The 23671-nt window shown below is 46.7% G+C and overlaps 1 protein-coding gene across 2 annotated transcripts in view; it reads right to left on the bottom strand.

Annotated features, from left to right (window-relative positions):
* The window catches only part of TPP2 (tripeptidyl peptidase 2), a 635278-nt gene that overhangs the window by 192178 nt on the left and 419429 nt on the right, over positions 1 to 23671 (bottom strand). For both annotated transcript variants that reach the window (XM_069204557.1, XM_069204556.1), the window contains exon 23: positions 17905 to 17983. In XM_069204557.1, coding sequence (XP_069060658.1) covers positions 17905 to 17983 — 79 coding nt within the window. The remainder of the gene's footprint in view (positions 1 to 17904; positions 17984 to 23671) is intronic.

The raw sequence follows: 23671 nt of genomic DNA, 5'->3' as shown, positions 1-23671 counted from the left end.
CATTTTCCTCTGCTCCTCCAGACACTATCTCCTTTGTTATGAGGGAGTTAGCTACACTCCTGTTGGAGAAGCTGTCTCCACCATCACATACTGAACTAGAGGTGTCGTAGACACAAAGAGCTGTCAGTCTTTGGAAGCCTTGTACTTGATTCAAATGACTGACTTTGAATACTCAACTCTTTCGAATCGCCCAAGTCTAGTGGTAGGGAAACCAAAGTCGGGAGAAGAGGGTTAAACCACCAGGGCACAAGTGCGGTCCTTTTCCAGTGGGATAACAAACAAGTTACTTACCTTTGGTAATGCATTATTTGGTAGAGACCATCTATCTGCAGATTTCTTATCTTTGATGTTCCCAGGTGCCAGACTGGATATGGAAACTTCTGTTTGAACAGTACCTTTACGCGCACCTTCGGGTTTCTCCATTAGGCTCCGAGTGGCATAGTTGATGGCAGAAGCGACATTGCGGTCACCTTTATAGGCGTCACCAGGGCGCGTGGGCATCAGTTACTTTAATCACAAACTTCCATGCCAGAAGAGCAGAGACATGACAAGAACTGGTGCATGTGTGTGTCTAAACCAGGGCCCTCAAAAAGAGATCACCCTAAACCTAATAAACAAATTTGCAGAGCGTGGCGGCATGGGTAGGTGTAAAGAATCTGCAGCTATACAGTCTCTATCAGATAATGTATTACCGAAGGTAAGTAACTCGTTCATCTGATAGAGACTTCTATCTGCAAGTTCCTTACCTTTGATTAGATACCCAAGCCCTATCCTCCTGGTGGTGGGCAGCGGACAATGTTTTCAGACTAAAAAGTCCTGCAGGACCGAACGGGCGAAATGTCTGTCCATGCAGGCCTGCTTGTCCAGGCAGTAATGTTTGGCAAACGTGTGCAGAGATGCCCACATTGCTGCCTGGCAGATGTTCAGGACTTGGACTCCGCAAGCTAATGGTGTGGTTGCAGCATTTCCTCTGGTGGAATGGGCCCATGAGCCTGGGGAGGGGCTTTCTTAGCCATGGCAAAACAGATCTTAATACAGAGAACGACCCAGCGCAAAATGGTCTGTTTCTGTACTGTCAGTCCTTTCTTTGCTTCCACATACTCCACAGAGTTGGCTGTCCACCTGGAACTCTTTTGTGCAGTCAAGGTAGAACAACATCGCTCTTTTTGGGTCCAGTCGGTGGGGTAGCTCGTCTTCCTTAGAGGGCTGTGGAAGAGCAAATAAGGTGGGCAGGGTTACAGTTTGACCCAGATGGAATGGGGTCACCACTTTTAGAAGAAAAGAGGCACGGGTGCGCTGCACTACCTTGTCTGGAAATATTGTGAGATATGGCGGCTTAGATTATAAGGCCTGTAACTCACTAACCCTCTGGGCAGATGTTATTGCCACCAAGAAGGCCGTCTTGGTGGTAAGCAGCCAGAGGGGACAATTGTGCAGTGGCTCAAAGGGAGCACACATGAGGTAAGTGAGAACTAGGTTAAGATCCCACTGGGGCATGATACAGAGTGTTGGGGAAAAAATATGTACAGCCCTTTTAAAAACCTATTCACAATAGGGGACTTGAACTGAGAGGGTTAATCAGGCAGCTGCAAAAAAGCGGACAGAGCAGAGAGACACCACTGCAGAGTACCCAGAGCTGAACCCTGCTGGGCAAGAGAAAGAATGAAAAGAAGAATATCAGAGAACCAGCGAGAAGATCTATATATTTCTCGAAGCAATATTTTACAAATCTTTGCCAACTGCAGCCATATACCATTTTGTGGAGGAACGCCTGGCTACCAAGATAAAGTTACAGACTTCATGCGGAGGGTCGAAAGCGGTCATCTGTCGCCACTCAACCGCCACACATGAAGGCGCAGAGTTGACAAGTTTGGGTAGAAAACCCTCCCCTGCTGAAACAGAAGATCCTCCCAAAGGGGCAGCCTGATCGGAGGATCAATGCTCATTATCAGAAGCTTGAGATACCAGACTCTCCGTGCCCAGTCCTGAGTCATAAGGATTACTCGGGCCCAGTCATTCTTGATCTTTTTGAGAATCTTGGGCAGGAGCGGTATGGGTGGAAAGGTATAGGCCTGAACTCTACCTGCGATGAAAAGCATCGCCTAGCGATTGCCACCTTGGAAGCTTCAACACGCAATACTGCTGACATTGTGCGTTCTCTTCAGAGGCGAATAGATCTAACTAAGGCTCTCTCCACTGCTGAAAGAGACCTTGCACCACCTCCGAATGGAGACGCCACTCGTAACCTGCTAGGCATCATTGGCTGAATTCATCCGCCCTGGCATTCCGAGAACCTGGCAGATACTGAACCACCATGCCTATGCCCTGCTGTTCCAGCCATGTCCAGAGACACAGGGCCTCTCAACAAAGGGTTCATGACCCCACCCTACCCTGCTTGTTGTAGTATCACATAGCGGTGGTGTTCCGTGAACATCTGCACCAACGTCCCCTTGACAGACGGAAAAATGCCTTCAAAGCTAGTCGGATCACCCAGAGCACCAACATGCTGATGTGGAGTGTGGATTTCGCAGATCAGAGTCCTCTGATCTCCGCCTCTCCCAGATGGCCAATCCACCCCAGAAGTGACACATCTGTCACTATTGTAAGGTCTGGTTGGGGAACGTAGAGGAATCTGCCTCTGACCCAATCGCCATTCGTAGTGCACCACTACATGTCTTTCGCAGTTCCCTCCAAAATCTGGACCATGTCAGAGAGATTTCCCTGATGCTACACCCACTGGAACTTCAGGTCTCACTGCAAAGCCCACACATGCCACCTGGCATGTTTTACCACCAGGATGCAGGAGGCCATGAGGCCCAGCAGCCTCAGAGGCAGTCACACTGTAGGAAAGCACTGTTTTTGGTATGTTAGCCCCCACTTTTTGCCTGGTATCTGATGTGATTTCGACTGAATGTACACCAGTTCCTTGCTAACCAGGTCCCCAGAGCTCTTTCCCAAAGCTGCACAATTGTTCTCACATTTGGCACACTCTTTAGCACCCTTTATAAGTCCCTAGTAAATGGTACCCCTGGTACCTAGGGTACTAAGGAAGGTCCCTGAGGGCTGCAGAACCAAATGTGCCATCCCGAGGGACCCCTCCTGCCATTGCAAACTGCGTGTTGGTGCAGGCAAAATTGAAAACACAACGTGCCACACACCCCGGAGGGCCAGGTCCCCTACCACTGCATGTGCCAGGTGTAAGTCACCCCTAAGGCAGGGTGCATCAGGACACGTGAGGGCATATATTCATGAGCAGATATGCCACTGCTATGTCTCTGTCAGTTCTCAGACAAAGTAGGTGAACAGGGAAGCCGTTTTAAATGCATGTGCTGGACACTGGTCATTACGAGTTTCCCAGCTACATGGTAGTTTCTCTTAGTATAGGGAAGTTTGGTATCAAACATCTCAGATTAATAAACCCTCACTGATTCCAGTGACAGATTTATTAATAAGTGCACCCAGCGGGAACATAAGAGATTCTCCATGAAAAACCACTAGCTACTAGTGTGTTGACTGACTGGTCCTGACCAGTTCAGCCACCTTAGACACATTTCAGGCCCCCAAAAGGTGAGAGCCTGAGCTCTCAAGGGCAAGAGACAAAAGCCTGCACCTGGCGGGTGTTAGATTGTCAGTATTTTGTATTCTTGAAAGGTAAGCTGTCTCCAGTGTCCACATCATGGGTACACCAGATGGTTCTGCCAGTGGTCAAAGAGAAGAGTTCAGCAAACTGATGCAAGACCTGCTTGCAATCATTCTGCTGTTGGTCCGAGAGGGTGTCTGAAAAGACTAGTCCTTCAACTGGACCGTCCTTGGGATTGCTGTAGAGGAGATCAGGGAGAGAGGCTCACTCTCAATTTCCTGTCCCTTATCTGTGACCATGGGCATGATCACTTCAGCTCTATCATGGTAGAGTCAGGCGGTTAACATGGATCACCGTCTTGGAGTCTCTGCAACTGCTTAAGTCCACCACACAGATGACTTCCCCCTTTTCTATCTAGGATGGGGCAGGGCCCACTCCACTTGTCTTGGAGGGCCCTCTGGGCCACAGGCTCCAACACCCATACCTTCTTCTCTGGTTGGAAACATCTAATGCAGCTTTTTGGTCAAACCAGGGCTTCTGGAACTCCTGGCTGGCCTTAAAATTGTTTGGTTTCTTCATGTACTCCACCATCCTGGAACAAAGGTCCAGCATATAATCCACTATGTTTTGCTTAGACTCTCTGAGAAGGCCCTCGCATCCCTCTTCCATGAGAAAAAGTGGTCCCCTACCAGGATGCCAAAAATACTTCAAATGGAGAAAAAAACACTCCCTTTTGTGGCACTTCCCTGCAGGCAAAAAGCAAGCAAGGAAGTAGGACAACTATCTCCTGAGTTTTTCAGGAAGCCCACCAATCATGCCTTTTAAGGTCTTGTTTAATCTCTCAACAAGACAACTGCACTAAGGATGATAAGGGGATGTGAACTTACAGGTCATACCACACACAGTCCACATGTGCTTCAGGTAGCCAGACATGAAGTTGGTACCTCTGTCTGACACCACATCCTTAGGAAAGCCCGTTCCGGTAAAGATACCAAAGAGGGTTCTGGCTACTACAGGGGCAGTAGTAGTCATTAGGTGAATTGCTTCAGGGTACCTAATGGCATGATCCACTACCACCAGTATAACTCTTGTTTCCTGATGACCAACAATTTTGATCCCAACTCTTTCAAAGGGAACCCCAACCACTGGAAGTGGAATTAAGCGGGCCTTTGGTTGTCCACCTGTCTTGCCACTGGCTTGACAGGTGACACAGGAGTTACAAAACTCCTTTACTTTCTGGGACATGCCTGGCCAGTAGAAGTGGTTGACCAACCGACTCCATGCTTTTGTCTAGTCAGGATGACCAGCTAAGGGGATGTCATGGGCCAGTGTTAGGATAAACTCTCTGAATTGCTGAGGCACTTCCAATCTCCTGGTGGCACCAGGTTTAAAGTCTCTAGCCTCGGTATACAGGAGTTCCTCTTCCCAATATATGCTGTGGATACCACTAACATCACCTTTTTCCTCTGCAGCGGCCTGCTGCCTCAGGCCTTCAAGAGTGGGGCAGGTTTGTTGTACCTGGCTCAGATCATCCCTTGAGGGTCCCCCTGGTCCTTGGAGCTCTGCCGTTTAAGACCCAAGCTCCTGAGGCTCAGTTCCCTCTGGGGATGTTAGATCTTCTCCCTGAGAAAACAGATCCTGGCACGTGATCTGTTTGGAAGCTGGACCCCAGTCTTCCTGCTCTTTCTCTTGGTCGGTTGGGCTATTTTCCCAGGCTCCAACTCTACTTTTTCAAGCTGTGCTTTGCTCTCTGCTCGGGTTATGATGCACACCCACACAGGGATACCCAGCCTAGATGCATGGGTCTTTATTACTACCTCAGCCCACACTGAGGACTCCAGTTCATTCCCTAGTAGACATTGGATAGGTATAGCAGGAGATACTGCCACATTCTTTTGGGCAGTAACTCCTCCTCTTTCTAAGGACACCATTGCCATGGGATGGACCTTAGCCTGATTATCAGTGTTGCGGACAGTATATGCCTCTCCAGGAAGATACTGGTCTGAGGACACCAGTTGCTCAGTCATCAAGGTGGCACTTTCACCAGTGTCTCTCAGTGCTTCAACTTGAATCCCATTTAGATGAGGCTGTTGACTGTACTTCTCCAGACTACTGGGCCAGACAGCAAGAGCAGCTACATCTACCCCACCCTCAGACTAAAGATGCCTCAGTAGGCAGACTGACATGGTCAGTGCTTACTTAGAATCCCATCAGCAGACTTCCCACCACAGGTTCTGCAGGTGCACTAGAGGCATTATTTTTGTTAGGACAGTTAGGACCTCCAGTTAGGTGCCAATTGTTTTTTTTACAAGTGTGGCACCAAGCCTTTCTGGAATCCCATTTTTCCCTTGTACCCAACCCTTGGGCTGGTAAGAGTCTCGAGACCACCCTCCTGTGCACATTTTTGGGGGTCTTTTGAAGACACTGTTTTTGTCCTTGTTTTGGTTACCCTCTTTCGCTAGTGGGGGATTTTGGTCTCTTTCTTGCACCCCATACACCCCCCAAACCCTCCTCTCCCAACACCAGTAGATGTTTTGGTCACCTTTGTTTCGACCCAGTGGTCTGCCTTCTTCCCCAATCCCTGAGGAAAATGTGGACCAAGGTCTACCAGGTACTGGTGCAACTTTTCCTGGACACAATTACTCAAAAGATGCTCTTTCATTACTAAATTATACAGCACTTTGAAATCATGCAAGTTGTTACCTTCTAACCAGGCAAGGAGGGCCACCAGGACGCACAAACTTACACCATCAGCGGCACAGGGGCAGCCAGGCGCAGAGTGCCAACACAGCATTGGGCGCCCAATGCAAGTCAATGGAGGAGGTAGGTGTTTGGAAAAGGGCTGCAGGCTCGGGGCAGGAGGCTGAATGAAGAAAACTCACAGCGGCCAAGGTAATTTTGGATGTTGAAGGACTCAGGGACACCATTGGTCCAGATCCCCAACGTCCAGGGGCTCCAGATGCAGGGATGTCCTTTGCCGTTGGAAAGCTGCTTATAGGGCTGTCGCAGTGAGGGGCAGGTTGATGCTGCAGGCTTTGAGGCAGAGTCAGGCAGGGGTGAACCCATGGTGGACTCGGGCTCTGAATTGCTGGGAAACCTTCACAGGATCGGTGGGCTACTGTGACTTGGGCGATGGGTGCAGAGGTGGGTCCAGGTGCGGTCTTTTTGTTTAAAGTTGGTTTCTTATTAGGTGTTCTTTGCTGGTGCAACGCTTTAGTCTCAGGCTCGTCTTAGGACTCAGGAATCTGAGTTCTAGGGTTCAGGGGTGCACCTAATTACTGAATTTAGTGGCATTACAGGGGTTCCAGATGGTAGCAAATGAGCTACTCACCTTTATGGTGACTACACCCTTCTTATGACCAATTCCTTTGGTAAGTGGGCATCGCCCTAGCCCTACTGGACCAATCCCTTCCAAACAAGATGGAGGAATTTAAAAAGCAGCATCCATCTTAGGGGTAGAACTGGCATGAAGAGGGCACTCCTCCTATTTTAACTGTTTCCCGCCAGTCCTGCTGCCAAAAGAGGGGTCAGGAACTGGGGGTCTGCCTCATCTACCATTTGGAGAGGACTGGGTTCCACTTCAAAGGCAGCTAGGCCTTTGAAGCTCCCCAACCTGGAATGTCCATCCTGCCTGGACGAGGTGTCATCACCTCCACTCAGAGCAGGCCTTTGTTCTGAGCCCTCGAGATCGCTGGCTCTCACCTCAAGAGGCCAGAACACTGTCTAAGGTGGCTGCACTGGTTTGCACTAGTTAGTGACCACACTAGGGGTAGGTAGGTTTTCCGGGGGCACCTCAAAGGTGCCCTCTGTGTGCATACATTAATAAATCCATCACTGGATTCAGTGAAGGTTTATTAATATGAGACGTTTGATACCAAACATCCCTATCTTCAGTGAAGCAATCATGAAGCTGGGGAAACTCATAGTGGCCGGTGTCCAGCACATGTTCTTAAATAGCATCATTGGACACTTGCTATGTTTGAGAATCGACAAAGACATAATAGGGGCATAGCTACTCATGCGTGATATAATGCATCCTGCCTTAGGGCTGTAAGGCTTGCCAGAGGGGTGACTTACATAAATTGCATGCAGTGTTAGGGGGACACGGCACACAGGCTGTGGGACATGTCATGTTTTCATTTTATCTCTGCAGCAAGACAAGCAGTCTGCCATGGAAGCACTGTGCACAGTTGGTGAGAGGGTCCTCGAGGGTGGCACAGTGTGCTGCAGCCCTCAGGGTCCTTTATTAGTGCCCCATGCCCTAGGTACCAAGGGTACCATTTGCCAGGGGACTTACACTGGCAACTAAAGGGTTTGCCAATTGAAAAAACAGGGGACCTGTTTAGCAGGCGCCCAATGCACATTCAGTGGAAACTGCACCAGAAACCAGCCAAAAGGTAAGGGTTAAGCAGGTCAAAAGAGGCACTTTCCTACACCAACTATATGACCACTTCCTGTGAGAAGGAGGCAAAACACTGTCCTAGAGTTCCCAGTTCTGTCATCACCAAGACGGCAGACTTAGAAATTTTGTCTCTACATCAGGCAACTCACCTTAGGGGTGGAGCTGACCTGAGGGGTGGGCACACCTCTCTGACTACTAATTTTCCCACCTGTCCAGCTGTCAAATGGGCCCTGGGGCATGTGGTTGGCATCTCCATTCAGAAGGAAGCCAGATCTGCATACAAAGGGCAGTGGGCTCCTTAGAGCCCCCCTGCTTTGGAGTGCAGATATGCATGTCATCCTGTTGTGAGGTGTGTGCTTACACCCCTGCCAGAGCAGGCTTTGTTCCCGACTGCCTCAGAGAGGAGAGGCTCCCATACTTGGGGTTCAGAAACCTGTCTGTTGGTGGGAGGCTAGTTAAAACTAGTCATCCAGCACACATGTAGATGGTAGGTTTTTCAGGTGGCACCTCTAGGGGGTCCTCCGGGTGCATGTATTAATAAACCCATCACTGGAATAAGTGAGGGTTTATTAATATGAGATGTTTGATACCAAGCATCTCTATTTTCAGTGAAGCCATCATGTAGCTGGGGAACTCTTACTGATCAGTGACCAGCCCATGGACTTAAAATGGCTTCCCTGATTACTTACTATGTATAAGAATCGACAAAAACATACCAGGGGCTTTTCTACTCTTGAAAGATATGTTCCCACATGTAATATAATGCACCCTTCCTTAGGGCTGGAAGACCCGCTGCTGTGGTGACATATATTGTATGCAGTGTTGGTGGGCATGGCACATAGGCTGTGTGCCATGCTGTGTTTTCAGTTTTAGCTGCACCAAAACATGAGCCTGCAATGGCAGTCTGAATGAGCTACCTGAGGAGTCCCTGAAGGTGCCACAATACACGCTGCAGCCCATGGGGGACCCTCTTTGGTACCCATGCTCTAGGTACCTGGGTGTACCATTTACAAGGGTCTTACAGGGGGCCAAAGGTATTGCCAATTAGGAACATTTGTACAGTTTTAGGGAAAGAGATCAGGCATTGGGGACCTGGATAGCAGGAATCTCATGCACCTTCAGTCACAATTGCATCATATACAAGGCAAAAAGTGGGGGTGACCATGTCAAATAAGGGCACTTTCCTACAGCTCATTGCCTAGGATGCAATCTAAGGGAAGGTCAGGTCGGACTATCACTCATCTAATGATAAGTGTACCCTCCCTCTCTAGGGATACCAAAGCCACAGAGCGGGAAGCCAGCCAGCCCCTGGGCTGTCCTTACTCTTACAACTTCACCTGGCAAATGTTGGTCTGGGGAATCCACCCTTTATATCACAATGGTGTGACTGGCTCCTGTACCCCAGAGAGCTGTGGTTGGAACCCCATTAATGGTGACCTGGTGGAAGTGTCTACTACCATCCCCAGGCATCACTGGCTTAGCATTAGCTCCCCCCCAACCCCCCCAAAGAAACCTGAAAGCTACTAGGAACTCCTCATCTGAGGAATCCTCTTCTAAGGATACACTGGCCATTCCAATGGTAATCTTCCTCTTGGGGCATGCTGTCTCACCCCTGTGGTGTACTGGCTGCTGACAGTTAAAACACAACCTCTTGTCCAAAGTTCCTTTAGCCCTGGGCCACCACTATTCTGCTTGCAAGACGTGACTAGTCTGGACTCCCTCAGTTATGAGGCTGAAGAAATTTCATTTGTAGACCTTCTACTCCCCTCCCTTTTCTACTGTGGGCCTAGCCCCCTTTTCTTGGACTCACTCACCTGGGACTTCTTGGGTACCAGTGTATGCACCCACTCATCTGCTACCTTGGTCAGCTCTCAGGAGCTAGATAGTTCAGAGACTACCAGATACTGGTGTATCTTCTCCGACGAACAATTTGTAAGGATATGTTCTTTCAACATTATTTTAAAGGACCCTTCATAAGTAGTCATCTTGTTACCCTTAATCCAGCCATTTAGTACTTTACTGAAGCATTCACCAAGTCCACCCACATCTGTGTTTCTCCCTTGTGTGTGCTCCCGAATTTTTGTCAATACTCTTCTGGGGTGGAACCAAACAACTCAAGCCACTTATCTATGTCACCTCCTCAACATACTTCGGCACAAAACCTTTCTGCAAATGTGGATCAAGAGCACCCCCTGCAGATACCTCATTGTCTTTGCTGCTGTAGGAAGCTGGCCCTTTAAATGATAAAACCAAAACGAGGTATACCGTGCAAAGCAAAGAGTCCAGGGGTTCCCTTACCAATGGATGTGGGCTTGCTCTAGGAATCCCAAGGTGCTCTTTCAGGGGGTAATGTGGTCGAGCAGCCTTAGCCTTGTGAGACAGGCGGGTTAGATATTTACCATAGGTGCACAGTCAATAAATAAGGCATGTCTCAAGAAGGCGATCCACACCGATTTACAAAAATAAGTATTTTTATATATGTTCAGGCAACAGAATCAATACGATCAGATGAACGAGTTACTTACCTTCGGTAACGACTTTTCTGGTGGATACATTAGCTACCTGTGGATTCCTCACCTCATGAATACTCCCATGGCGCCAGCATTCAACGGAAATCTTCTTACTAGTCTCTGCACGTCGACGAGGACGTCACTGTCTCGCACGCGACGCCGTCTGACGTCATACAGGCAATAAGAGGTCCTCGACGACGTGCAGACGTCAGTACCAATCATTTTTTACGTGCATGAGAACAACCAGGCAATGCAATGAAAGAGCAAGGCAACATCCATTATATTGTAAAATACACCACATTGTATGAATAACTGTAAATCTTTTTATGTACATATATATATATATATATATATAAAACTCTCTCTTTTAAAATATATACACACACCAAGTATATACATAAAGATATATACACATATACACATATATATATACAAATATATTATATATATACATCTATTGCACCCTCAAGGACCAAGAGGAGCGCACTCAAGGATTACTTGGCAAGACCATAAAGGCAACGGGGAGGCGGGTGGGACCGTGAGGAATCCACAGGTAGCTAATGTATCCACCAGAAAAGTCGTTACCGAAGGTAAGTAACTCGTTCTTCTGATGGATACAACTACCTGTGGATTCCTCACCTCATGAATAGAGTCCCAAAGCAGTACCACGCCCGGCGGTGGGTGCCTAAATGGTCAAACCAAGAAATCCTGCAGCACTGACCGTGCAAAATGGCCGTCCCTTCTAACCTCAGAATCTAAACAGTAATGTTTTGCAAAAGTGTGAAGGGACGACCAAGTTGCGGCCTTGCAGATGTCGACCACAGGAACACCTCTGGCTAAGGCCGAAGTGGCCGACTTAGCTCTGGTGGAATGAGCTCTAATGCCCTCAGGAGGATCCTTCTTTGCCAAAGAGTAACATATTTTAATGCAAAGAACAACCCACCTGGATAGTGTTCTCTTGTGGACTGCCTTTCCTCTCCTCTTGCCCACGTATCCAATAAACAGCTGATCCTCCAGCCTGAAATCCCTTGTTCTATCGATAAAGAAGCTCAACGCTCTCTTTGGGTCCAGACGGTGCAGTCTTTCTTCCTCTTTGGAAGGATGAGGCGGAGGATAGAACGTGGACAAAGTAATTGCCTGAGCCAAATGGAAGGGTGAAACAACCTTCGGGAGGAAAGCAGCCTTGGTCCTCAACACCACCTTATCCCCATAAAAAGTTGTATAAGGGGGTTTTACTGATAAGGCCTGCAACTCACTCACTCTCCTTGCTGATGTTATAGCTATCAGGAAGACTGTTTTTAAAACCAAATACCTCAAGGGGCAAGAATGCATAGGTTCAAAAGGGGACCCCATAAGGAAAGTCAGGACTAAGGACAAATCCCATTGCGGCATAACGAATGGCTTTGGAGGATATTGATTTAGAAGACCTTTCAAGAATCTGATAACAATAGGGGATTTAAATAAAGATGGTTGGTCTGGAAGACATATGAAGGCTGACAAGGCCGATAAATAACCTTTAATGGTAGCCACTGCACAACCTTTTTGCGCCAGAGATAGAGCAAAAGACAAAATGTCCGATAGATGAGCATGTAAGGGATCAATCTGCCTCTCTCCACACCACGCAACAAATTTAGACCACCTATTAGCGTAGATAGATTTAGTGGAGTGTCGCCTGGCCGCTAATATAACATCCACTACCTCAGGCGTGAGAGAGAAGGAACTCAGGTTGCCCCGTTCAATCTCCAGGCATGTAGGTGCAGACTCTGGAGGTTGGGGTGTAGAACCTGCCCCTGCGACTGAGAGGAGGTCTGCCCTGAAAGGGAGACGGAGCGGCGGGCACGTTGAGAGTTGGAGAAGGTCGGAGTACCACACCCTCCTTGGCCAATCCGGAGCTATTAAGATTACTAGAGCCCGGTCTTGGCGAATCTTCCTCAATACTCGAGGAATCAAGGGTATGGGAGGAAACGCGTAAAGCAACTGGCCGCACCAGGTCATTTGAAACGCGTCCCCCAACGCTTCCTGCATCGGATACTGAAGGCTGCAGAACAACGGACAATGCGCGTTCTCTCGAGTGGCGAACAGATCTACCCGAGGAAACCCCCACTTCTGGAAGATTAAACGGACTTGATCTGGATGGAGACGCCACTCGTGGTCTGCCGAGAAGTGGCGACTGAGACTGTCCGCACGCACGTTCAAAACTCCGGCCAGATGGTTTGCTATCAAGCAAATCCGATGGTCCTTTGCCCAGGACCATAGTCGAAGAGCTTCTCTGCAGAGAAGGTACGACCCCACTCCTCCCTGCTTGTTTATGTACCACATCGTGGTAGTATTGTCCGTTAGGACCTGTACCGACTGACCACGAAGGGAAGGGAGGAAGGCCTTGAGAGCCAGACGTACAGCCCGTAACTCTAACAGATTGATGTGAAAAATCTGTTCCTCTGGAGACCAAAGACCTTTGATCTCCAGATCCCCCAGATGAGCTCCCCACCCTAGAGTGGAAGCATCCGTTATGACTGTTGTCACTGGTGGCGACTGCTGGAACGGCTTTCCTTGTGAAAGATTGTTGCTTGCAATCCACCACTTCAAATCCACAGCAGCATCTCTGGAGATCTTGACAGTACCCTCTAGATCCCCTCTGTGTTGAGACCACTGCCTTCGGAGGCACCACTGAAGAGCCCTCATGTGCCAGCGAGCATGCGTGACCAACAGAATGCAGGAGGCAAAAAGACCGAGCAGACGAAGGACCTTGAGGACTGGAACTACCGCTCCATTTCGAAACATTGGAACCAAATCCTGAATATCTTGAATCCGCTGAGGCGGAGGAAAGGCCCGACCCAATGTTGTATCCAGTACTGCCCCTATGAACAGGAGGCGCTGAGAGGGCTCTAGGTGAGATTTGGGCTCGTTCACCGAAAAGCCCAGGTCGAACAACAACTGGGTTGTTGACTGCAGATGACGCAACACAAGCTCCGGGGACTTGGCTTTGATTAACCAATCGTCCAAGTAAGGGAATACTGCTATCCCCTTCCTTCTGAGCTCTGCCGCAACCACCGACATCACCTTCGTGAAGACTCGAGGTGCTGAAGTAAGACCAAACGGAAGGACCGCAAACTGGTAGTGTTGCGATCCCACCACAAACCGGAGATACTTCCTGTGTGACTTGAGTATCGGGATATGAAAGTAAGCATCCTGCAAGTCGACAGACACCATCCAGTCTTCCATGTTCAACGCCAAAAGCACCTGTGCTAGGGTCAGCATCTTGAACTTTTCCTGCTTGAGGAACCAATTCAAGATCCTCAGGTCCAGAATTGGTCTCAAACGACCATCCTTCTTGGGAATCAGGAAATACCTTGAGTAAACTCCTTGACCCCTTTCCTGCTCCGGGACCAACTCCACCGCGCCCTTTAAAAGGAGGACTTCTACCTCCTGTTCTAGCAACAGGAGGTGTTCTTGTGAACAATACGAAGGGCGGGGCGGGATGAGGGGTGGAAACTCCCGAAAGGGAAGGGTGTAGCCTTTTCCCACAACACTGAGAACCCAAGTGTCCGACATAACAGTCTCCCATTTGGTGAGAAAATGCTGTAATCTTCCCCCTACAGGAGAGGAGTGAGTGGGAAATGGTGGAAGCCTAAGGCTGCTTCCCCTGCTGCACCCCGCCAGAGGATGAGGAAGAGGCAGAGTGCTGCTGAGAAGCTCCCCTGGTGCGGACCCTACCCCTCCCCCTAAAAGATCTATAGGGATGGGAAGAGGCAGGTTGCTGATATCTTCCCCGAAAGGAAGAGGAGGAAGAGCCACGCCCAAATCCACGAAACCTCCTGAAGAATCTGGAAGAGGCCGTGGAAGAAGGAGCTTGGAGTCCCAGCGACTTAGCCGTGGCCCTGCTCTCCTTAAACCGTTCCAAGGCCGAATCAGCCTTAGCCCCAAACAGTTTGTCCCCATCAAACGGGAGATCCAACAATGTGGACTGTACATCTGCCGAAAAGCCCGAGTTACGGAGCCAGGCCTGTCTCCTTTCCACCACAGTTGTGCCCATTGCTCTGGCTACCGAGTCGGTGGTATCCAGTCCCGTCTGGATAATTTGGGTCGCAGCAGCCTGAGCATCAGAGACAAGATCCAAAAGACCCTGGGGAAGCTCTGTAAACGAAGAGGAGATGTCATCCATCAGAGCATGAATATACCTCCCCAGGATACAGGTTGCATTGGTGGCTTTTAAAGCCAGACTGCAGGACGAAAAAAATCTTCTTCGACTGCGCCTCCAGCTTTTTTGAATCTCTGTCCCCCGGCACCGTCGGAAAAGAACCAGGCGCTGACTTGGACGAACAGGAGTCCTGCACAACCAAGCTCTCCGGCGTAGGGTGCCTAGATAGGAAACCAGGATCAGTTGGAGCCGTCCGATACCTCCTGGCCACGGCTCTGTGAACTGCTGGGGAAGATGCCGGCTTCTTCCACACCTCTAAAACCGGATCCAGCAGAGCGTCATTAAAAGGTAATAGAGGCTCCGCCGCGGCTGAGGCCGGATGCAGCACCTCTGTCAAAAGGTTTTGTTTCGCCTCCACCACCGGCAAAGGCAGGTCCAAAAAACTAGCTGCCTTCCGTACCACTGTATGAAAGGAAGCAGCTTCCTCGGTATATTCCCCCGGGGACGAAAGGTCCCACTCAGGGGAAGTGTCCAGCCCACTGGCCGACTCCAGTCCACGCAGCCCATCACCCGAGTCCTCTAGCTCTCCTTCCTCTAGGGCTCGTTGGTACTCCTGCTCCTCTAGTACCCGGAGAGCACGCCTCCTTGAATGCAGTCGTTGCTCAATCCGCGGAGTCGACAATACCTCCGCCGAAGTCGGAGATCGGCGCCGATCTTCCGAAGCCACCGACGCCGCATCCGGCGCCACAGGTAACTTCGGCGCCGACTGAAGAGCAGATGAAACGGATGGACCCACCGGAGTCACAGGCCGAAATCTCGACGTCGACGGGATGGAAATCCCTGGGGCCAATCCCTCCGAAGCCATCGGAGCGGCCACCGGCGCCGACACTGGCGCCGAGCCCACGTTCCCAAACGGGAGAAAGGGCATAAAGGGTGCCGGCCGAAGAGGCGCAGGATCACCCAAAGAAAAGGCCAAAGGCCCAGCCGGAGCACCCCCTGGAGCCATCTGTTGGAAGATGGCATACATCGCATTCAAGAATGCGGAACTATCGGCTCCAGGGGTGGGAAAAGCCGGATACTGGGGTGCCTGACTCGGAGGCGACCCCGACGCCGGCCTCGGCGTCTGCGCCGGAGAAAACACTTGAGGCTCCAATACCTCAATCACCGACGCCTGTCCAGGCGAAGTTGGAGACGCCGGAGAGAGCAACGGCGTCGAAGGATGCGGCGTCACCGTGGGGCTGACCTCCCATGTCCTCCGGCGCCGATCCGGAGACCTGGAACGAGCCTCCCTTGAATGACGCCGAGATTCTCTACGGCGCCGGGAGTCTCGATGACGCCGATGTCTTGGAGAAGACTTTTTCTTGTGATGCTTCTCCTTTGACTTGGCCATAAACAGCTTCGCCTCGCGTTCTTTAAGGGCCTTCGGATTCATGTGCTGACACGAATCACAAGTCGAGACGTCGTGGTCGGAGCTCAAACACCAAAGGCAATCGGAATGAGGATCCGTCACCGACATCTTGCCTCCACACTCACGACAAGGCTTAAATCCAGACTTTCTCTGCGACATTATTTCCACAGAGAAAGAGTACGCAGCAAGATATACACTGTAACCGCAAGAGTAACAGTTGCTCCCTCGAAGATAACCGTTTCGAATGCACGGAAAAAAGGGAACTGACGTCTGCACGTCGTCGAGGACCTCTTATTGCCTGTATGACGTCAGACGGCGTCGCGTGCGAGACAGTGACGTCCTCGTCGACGTGCAGAGACTAGTAAGAAGATTTCCGTCGAATGCTGGCGCCATGGGAGTATTCATGAGGTGAGGAATCCACAGGTAGTTGTATCCATCAGAAAAGTATGTTTTGTAAGAAAGGTTTTAAAAGTCAACACTGAGTGCAATTTTCTGATGCAGCAATGTTATCCTATGGAGGAAAAACAAGTACAGCATACTAGGTATAGTACAGCAACTTACGGGACCAATCTCCTGGACTTAAGGTAAGTATTGGGCAAGGGTCAAGGCCACAGCAACAGATCACAGCGGGCAGCACTGGGACGGCCTGGTGCAGAGGTGCAGTACGGCTCGGGTGCCACATGTTAGTCAATAGGGAAAGGTCGGATTGAAAAGAAGCTGCAGGTTTGCACTGGGAGTCCAGTTGAGGTGAAACCACAGGTTGGTTAAAATCTTGAGATGATTAGGGACACTTTAGGTCCTCTTCTCTACGGGCCAAGGGCAATGGGTGCAGAGATGTCTTGATGGGTTGGGTTTTCCCCACCGGCAACACTCATGGTTGAGGGGGCCTGTGGCTAGAGGCTGCAGGCAGTGGCGGGGTGTCCTCAGTGGGCAGATGCAAGGTGGGCTATGTCTCTGGAGGGCAGGGGGACCACAATGGCACCGATGGTCCACTTCAACTCGGGGCACGGGTGCAATGGTGCTTTCAGGTGTCCGGTTTTCAGCGGTCCAGAGTCCTTGGCTTCTGGAAGCACAACAGTTTGCAGGACGAGAAGACTGTGGTGAAAATCGGTGGGAACAGCAGACAGGTCGGCAGAGCTGGCGCCAAGTCAGATGCTTTTTCCTCAGTCTTTGTTTTCACTGCTCTTGAGTGTCCTCTTTCTTCGTAGGTCAGCAGGGATCCGATTTTCTGGTGCTTCCCCTAAATACAGAATTTAAGGACGTTTTGTGGAGTGTAGGGTAGTAGCCAAGGTACCCTCCTTTCTTTCCTCTAAGGCCAGTCTTCTCTCCTAAATCTTTAGGAGATTCACTTGGACATCAAGACTCCTATGCCCTCTCTCTAACATTGAGCTACTTTTGCTGCCAGATGTACAGAAGTGCACATGTCGGACGGTGGGGGTGCCAGGCTGTCATTGTCCCCCTCCTCAATTACTTCCACATCATAATCTTCTTCTCCACTGTGAAGGGTAATCGCAGAATCCGGCACGGCTTAGCAGGTTTGTTCTTGAGGGCTTTCTCTGGGCTCTACTTCTTAGCTAATGCATGCACCCCACTTTTGCTATCTATGCACAGTGCCCTCATTTCGTTCAATTTCAGGGTGGGCAGATTGGCCAAGTTGATATTCATGATTTCTAGTCCTTTTTGGGACCTTTAGGAACTTTGCAGGCTAAAAATGGAAAAGAGTTACGACATCAGAGCATCAGTGTTATAGTTTTAATTGGAAGTGTCCTTGCAGCACCAGAAATGAAAGGAGTGAATATAGCTAGACTGTATGGTTACTAATTCAATGACACGTTACGTAATTGAAGACATATTGATACTACTCACAGCTTTTTTTCCCAATTCGGTCTTAGATAACGTCAATGATCCTGCAAGATAGCACCCAGGTCCTGCCCCCTTTGGTATTCTAGAAAAAAAAGATTAAATGAGAACAACATTAACAACACTATGTGATCTAAATACTATCAAGTGGTCAGTAACAATGACTATTTGGTTAAAATATGCAGAGTCCACTACAAGGTCATGTAGTAAAATTAACTACACTATTTTCTACTTATAGCTAATGTCAGACACAATATTTGCATTTAGAAGCTTTTAATAAGCTATCTAGTACAGAGGTGTCTAAACTTCTTGGTCCAATCCTGCAGATCCTCAGAAAATCAAGCTTTTATAACTGTAAGCAGTGGGGAACCCGATCAAATTCTAGATACAGCATCAGGGTGATATTGTAGGAATTACAAAAACACATATTCTTAGAAAGTGAGGATATATCCAGTTATGGGTTTTTACTCTTGCAACTTTGCAATAATATCCTAAGTGCTCTCTAGAGAGCCATATGCAAATCAGTGTCACCCCGCTCTGAGTAGTCCAGAGATATAAATACAAAGCTGCATTTATTCACACTTTCTAAGAATTAATTTATTTTTAGTAACACCTGCACAGACAATAAAAATGACTGCTTTCACTGGAAACAATTAAGAACTAATCATAATTAAAGTTTTGATTGCCCATCATTCACAAATTGGTCCACTTAGTAGGCAATGTGTGGACTAGCCTGGAACACTTTCAATATCTGTTTTTTTGAATAAGAATAAAAAAATGCAGTCATTCAGATACTCTATAAGCTGTACTTAGAGGCCTTAAGATGTGCAGCTATTGCTCAACTGAGTTTATCTGTAATCTTGGAAATACCAGGCGCAGCTAATAATGCAGGACCTTAAGTTCCCATCCAGAAACAAGAGTATTTAATGCCTCAGGTGTAGGAGCTTTCTAGATAAGTAAGCCCCCCCCATCCTCCTCTGTGCACACAAAGTAAAGAACCACTACACTAGATGTATGTCAAATTTCAATTGTCGAGAAAAACATTCAGTGAAAAAAACTGCTTAGCATTTCCAAGGATGTTGTCAGTGAAATGCTAATCTGAATGGCCCAAAACTAAGAGTCTATGCTTGCTTAGTCTTAGCACAAGGATTTAGGGTATACCCTGATTCCAGGATTTGTAGGTGATAATTTATCCTCTCTACAGTGGCTAATAGCAAGGCTAACTATGCTTACCACAAAGCAAAGTGGGAGCTCAGTGGCTCAGAGTGTTGTATGGTGAAGAGCTCACATATGGGCAACAAGCATGGGCTGTGACATTGCTGCTTTTTCATTTCTTAAGGCTTTCTAATGCTTTTGTAACATTAATATTTAAAATTTCCGATATTTCCATAAAAATGTGTTTACTAGCTTTACATAAAATTAACTCATTCTTAAACTATGTTTACATTTCTGTCAGAGAACTTGTCATTTTATGAAATGGTCGGATTATAAGCATGCAGTAACTATTAGTAGTTGTTAAACTTTAGAAACTCCCTTCTTTGCTGACAAAGCCCAGACCTTATGTTTGTTGAAACTTTACATACCTTCAATGGCCTAATTTCACTAAAAATTGGTCTCAGACAGGTATATTTTAGATCATTATAAAGAAAACATATTTTCAATAAACAGAACAAATTCATGATACTTTTACATTCACTAATTTGGTTGAGGTAAAATGCCATTCCCCACGCTGAGAGAATTGTATGCTGTTGTAATTTATAATGTTATAAACCTTAAAAAATTAGGTATACTTGACAGCTTAAGAGAAGTATGTTTCTATTGATAATGATATGTTCCGTAACACCTTTTCCTGGATTACTTGTTGAACGTTCTATAGGTGCTTACTTTAGAATGTTCAGTAAATGCCAGTGGTGTCAGTTATGGAAAGTGGATAACTAATTAAGAAGACTTTTCGGCTTACCTTGTCGTCATGTTTTCTTATTATATATTAGAATACTGGTGACGAGCTTAACTGAACAAGGGGCAGTTCCATTCATCTCCCCTTTCTATGCTCTCTCCTAGATGTTTTTTTAAAGTAATTCTCAGCCGAGCATCCTAATATCTCCTCATATTTTGTGAGTGTCAGCATTTAGTTTCCATCTTGCCATCTAATAGTATGTTCCGTCACACCTTTTCCTGGATTACTTGTTGAACGTTCCATGGGTGCTTGCATTAGAATGTTCAGTAAATGCCATTTGTGCAAGTTATTGAGAGTGGCTGACTAAACAAAGAAGACTTTTCAGTTTACCTTGACGTCATGTTTTTTTTATTATATATTAGAATACTGGTGACGAGCTTAACTGCGCAAGGGGCAGTTCAGTCGCCTCCCCTTTCTATGCTCTCTCCTAGATGTTTTTTTTAATAGTAATTCTCAGCGGAGCATCCTAATATCTCCTCATATTTTGTGAGTGTCAGCATTTAGTTTCTATCTTGCGATCTACACAAACATGTTCTTCGTGGCTATGCAGACATTTATTGATTGCACACGAGACACATTTAAGCAGGCTGAGGCGAAGGAGGAGCCTTCGTCAGGCAGCGTACCAGCTATTTCATAGCCAGGACAGGAGGAGGAATTTCCGCCTCATGGTCCGGCGGTGAATCAGCTAGCAGTAAACGAGTAGCTGTGAAGAAGACGGAGGTCCAAGCTACCTCATAGCTGGAACAGAGGAGTAGTATCCAACCAAATGACCCGGCAGTGGAATAGCCACTGCTGAACCGGTGGAGAATAATTGGCTCCTTCATAGCTACCGTGCCCTGAATGTCTTAGGCAATATCTCTATGTCGGATACCAGAGACTCAGATTCCCCGCAAGCCGCCTCACTTGTTTTGTTTTCTCAAGGTGAGGGTGCGGGCCAGAACTCTGCTGGAGTTGTTTGAAGTCGAGCAGTTCACTGTTTCAGAGAAAGTCTTTGAGTGGCATCGACCTTGGGAGGACGGTAACTTAAAAATTAATTGTTTGCAAAAATAAATATTCCAAAGTGTACTGTGCATATTATATGGTGACACACCATTCGACGTAATGTGTCCTCAAAATTGTTATATACGGAGACACACAGAGTGTACTGCACATTTATACGGTGACACATCATTTGGGATAGTGTGTCTCCAAGGTAGTTATACATGGTGACACACACACACCTTACAACATTTCTTGCAGACCTTTTATGCATTATAAGTAATTAATATTTATGCACAGTGACACACACCATTCAGCATAGTGTTTCTACAGGATTGTTGTAAATGGTGACTTGTCACCCTACCTCTTTACAGCCACAAATGTACTGGTACTAATTTATTAATTCATTTCCTGTGTAATAGATTGTCCGATGAGTAATATTATCTCAAATGACTGCAGAATGTAAAGTGAGTAGATAATTCTATTTTAAGTTTAAGTAACCTACATTTAGGAATTCAGGCTTTACGTTACATGGAGTTATTGCATTTTACATCTTCTGTATTGGGTATTTGATACATATGTGTTCAATTTAAAATAAGTCTTTCTGTATAAAAAAAAAAAAAAAAAAAAAAAAAAAAAAAAGAAAATCACAATCCATTACTACTAGGATGGCTGCTGCAAGTATGAACCCACCGCCTCCATTTTTTAATGAGATAGGTGAATCTGATAGTTATTGGAAAGACTGGCTAAAAGTATTTGAATCTTACTTAAGAGCAACTGGAGGTGAAAGATTTACAGCTGTTCGCAAGTAACACATACTCCTGCATATGTTGTCAAATATATAAAACACCTCCGGAACCAGAGAGGGAAAGAAAAGATAAACAGGAAAAATTGGATATTTATAGTATAACTCGGTTAAATTTGGAAATTAATTTTGGTGACAAAGTACTACTGGTTAATAGAGCGATCGGTGAATTGGATATTTGTAAGGAATATCCAGATTTATTTACTGAAAATTTGGACAACTTCATGATTTCCAACATAAGATCAAATTGAAAGAGGGAGCCAAACCCGTAGCACATAAACCACGTCCTATCCCACACATGAGAGAACCTTTGGAGAAAGAATTGAACGAACTGTGAGAGATAGGAATCATACAACCTACATGATCTTCAAAATGATTAGCTCCTATAGCTATAGCATCCAAGGCAAACGGGGAAGGCATTTGCTTATGTGTGGATTTACGAAGTTTAAATGAGAAAATATGGGGTGAAAGGCACCCACTTCCACATATAAATAAGATGTTAAGCACAATGGGAAAAGGAAAGTACTTCAGTGTCAATGATCTATGTATGGCATATCACAAAGTAGATCTTCATCTGGATTCTAGCCTGGTAACGGCATTTATTACAACTTTGGCATCATTTATGTTTTTAAGGATACCATTTGGACTCGTATCTGCGGCTACTGTCAAGCAGAAATTAATGCATCAGATTTTGAAGAATATAACCAACACCTTATATTTTTAAGATTACATCCCAGTCTATGGTTCCTATATAGAAGAACATAAGACATTACGTGCAGTGTTTAAGAGGTTGATGGATTCTGGGTTATCTGTGAAACATAACAAATGGCAAACTAGAGTCAGTTCTGTTGACTATTTAGGTCACACAATATCGAAGAAAGGTTTCAGACCAAAAAAAATCTGTTTAATTCAAGCTGTAAAAGCTGCTCATTGTCCCAAAGATAAGGATGAGTTAAAATCCTTTATGGGTCTGATTGAATAGATGGCAAAATAAGAAAATAATTTCAAACAAGCGTGAATTCCTGCATGATCTTTTGGGGAACAAACACAGTTTGTATGGGAAGAAAAACAAAGAGATAAAGGTTCAAATAAAAGAAGAAATAATCAAATCTCCTGCACTACGAACTTTTGATTCTAGAAAGATGCCTCTAAAAAGGATCTTGGTACAACCTTATCTCAGAAAGGAGAGGGAGGTGAAAAAATAAGCGTTTGCATCCATGTGTTTAGCCAAAGCCAAATGTAACGATTCTGTAATTGAAAGAGGCCTTGGCCTGCTTTTGGACCATAAAACATTTCAAATTTTACCTATGGGGTGTAAACTTTACGATACGTACAGATCACAAACCTCTTACATTCTCTATTAAAGGGGTAGAGAATAGTACTCCATGCATTTCCAGGTGTATACCTGGCCTAGAACATTTTTGCTTCAATTTGGAATATGTACATGGAGGACAATATAAGATTGCTGACTATCTCGCTAGGGCACCTTTAGAACAAGAGGTACAAGAGAAAGCAATAGACAGTCCTATTTTTTTACACGCAACTGCCTGCCTTATCTAGGGTTGAATTGGAAGAGTGCATGAGGAATAATGAAAAATTACCTCTACTTAAAGGCATAATCATAAATGGTTGCCTTAGAAAGAGCAGTGAGATTAAGAAAGAAGTAAAGGATTACTGGGAATGAAGATATGAACTAAACATTCTTGATGGAAAAATCTGCAGGAATGGGAAAATTATACCACCAGAAGAATTCAAAGAAAAAAATGAATTGGCTAACGAGGGACACCTAGGTAGGAGCCTCATGAAAAATAAAGGTAGGAATAACTTCTGGTTCTCTAAGATGGACTCATTAGTAGAACAAAAAGTAAAAGATTGTATTAGCTGCGTAAAAAGTGAAAACAAAGATCATACATAAGGCTTCCTTATCCCCTGTATAAAAACCAAAGAAACCTGGAATAAACTAGCCATGGATATAATTGGACCTATGGAAGGTGTGGGGGTTTATAAAAAGATTCATGTTAGTATTGATAGAT

This window comes from Pleurodeles waltl, chromosome 8, assembly GCF_031143425.1.
Source record: "Pleurodeles waltl isolate 20211129_DDA chromosome 8, aPleWal1.hap1.20221129, whole genome shotgun sequence".
Classification (NCBI taxonomy): domain Eukaryota; kingdom Metazoa; phylum Chordata; class Amphibia; order Caudata; family Salamandridae; genus Pleurodeles; species Pleurodeles waltl.
The sequence above is the reverse complement of the archived record's forward strand: the minus strand, read 5'-3'. Positions and strand labels throughout refer to the sequence as shown.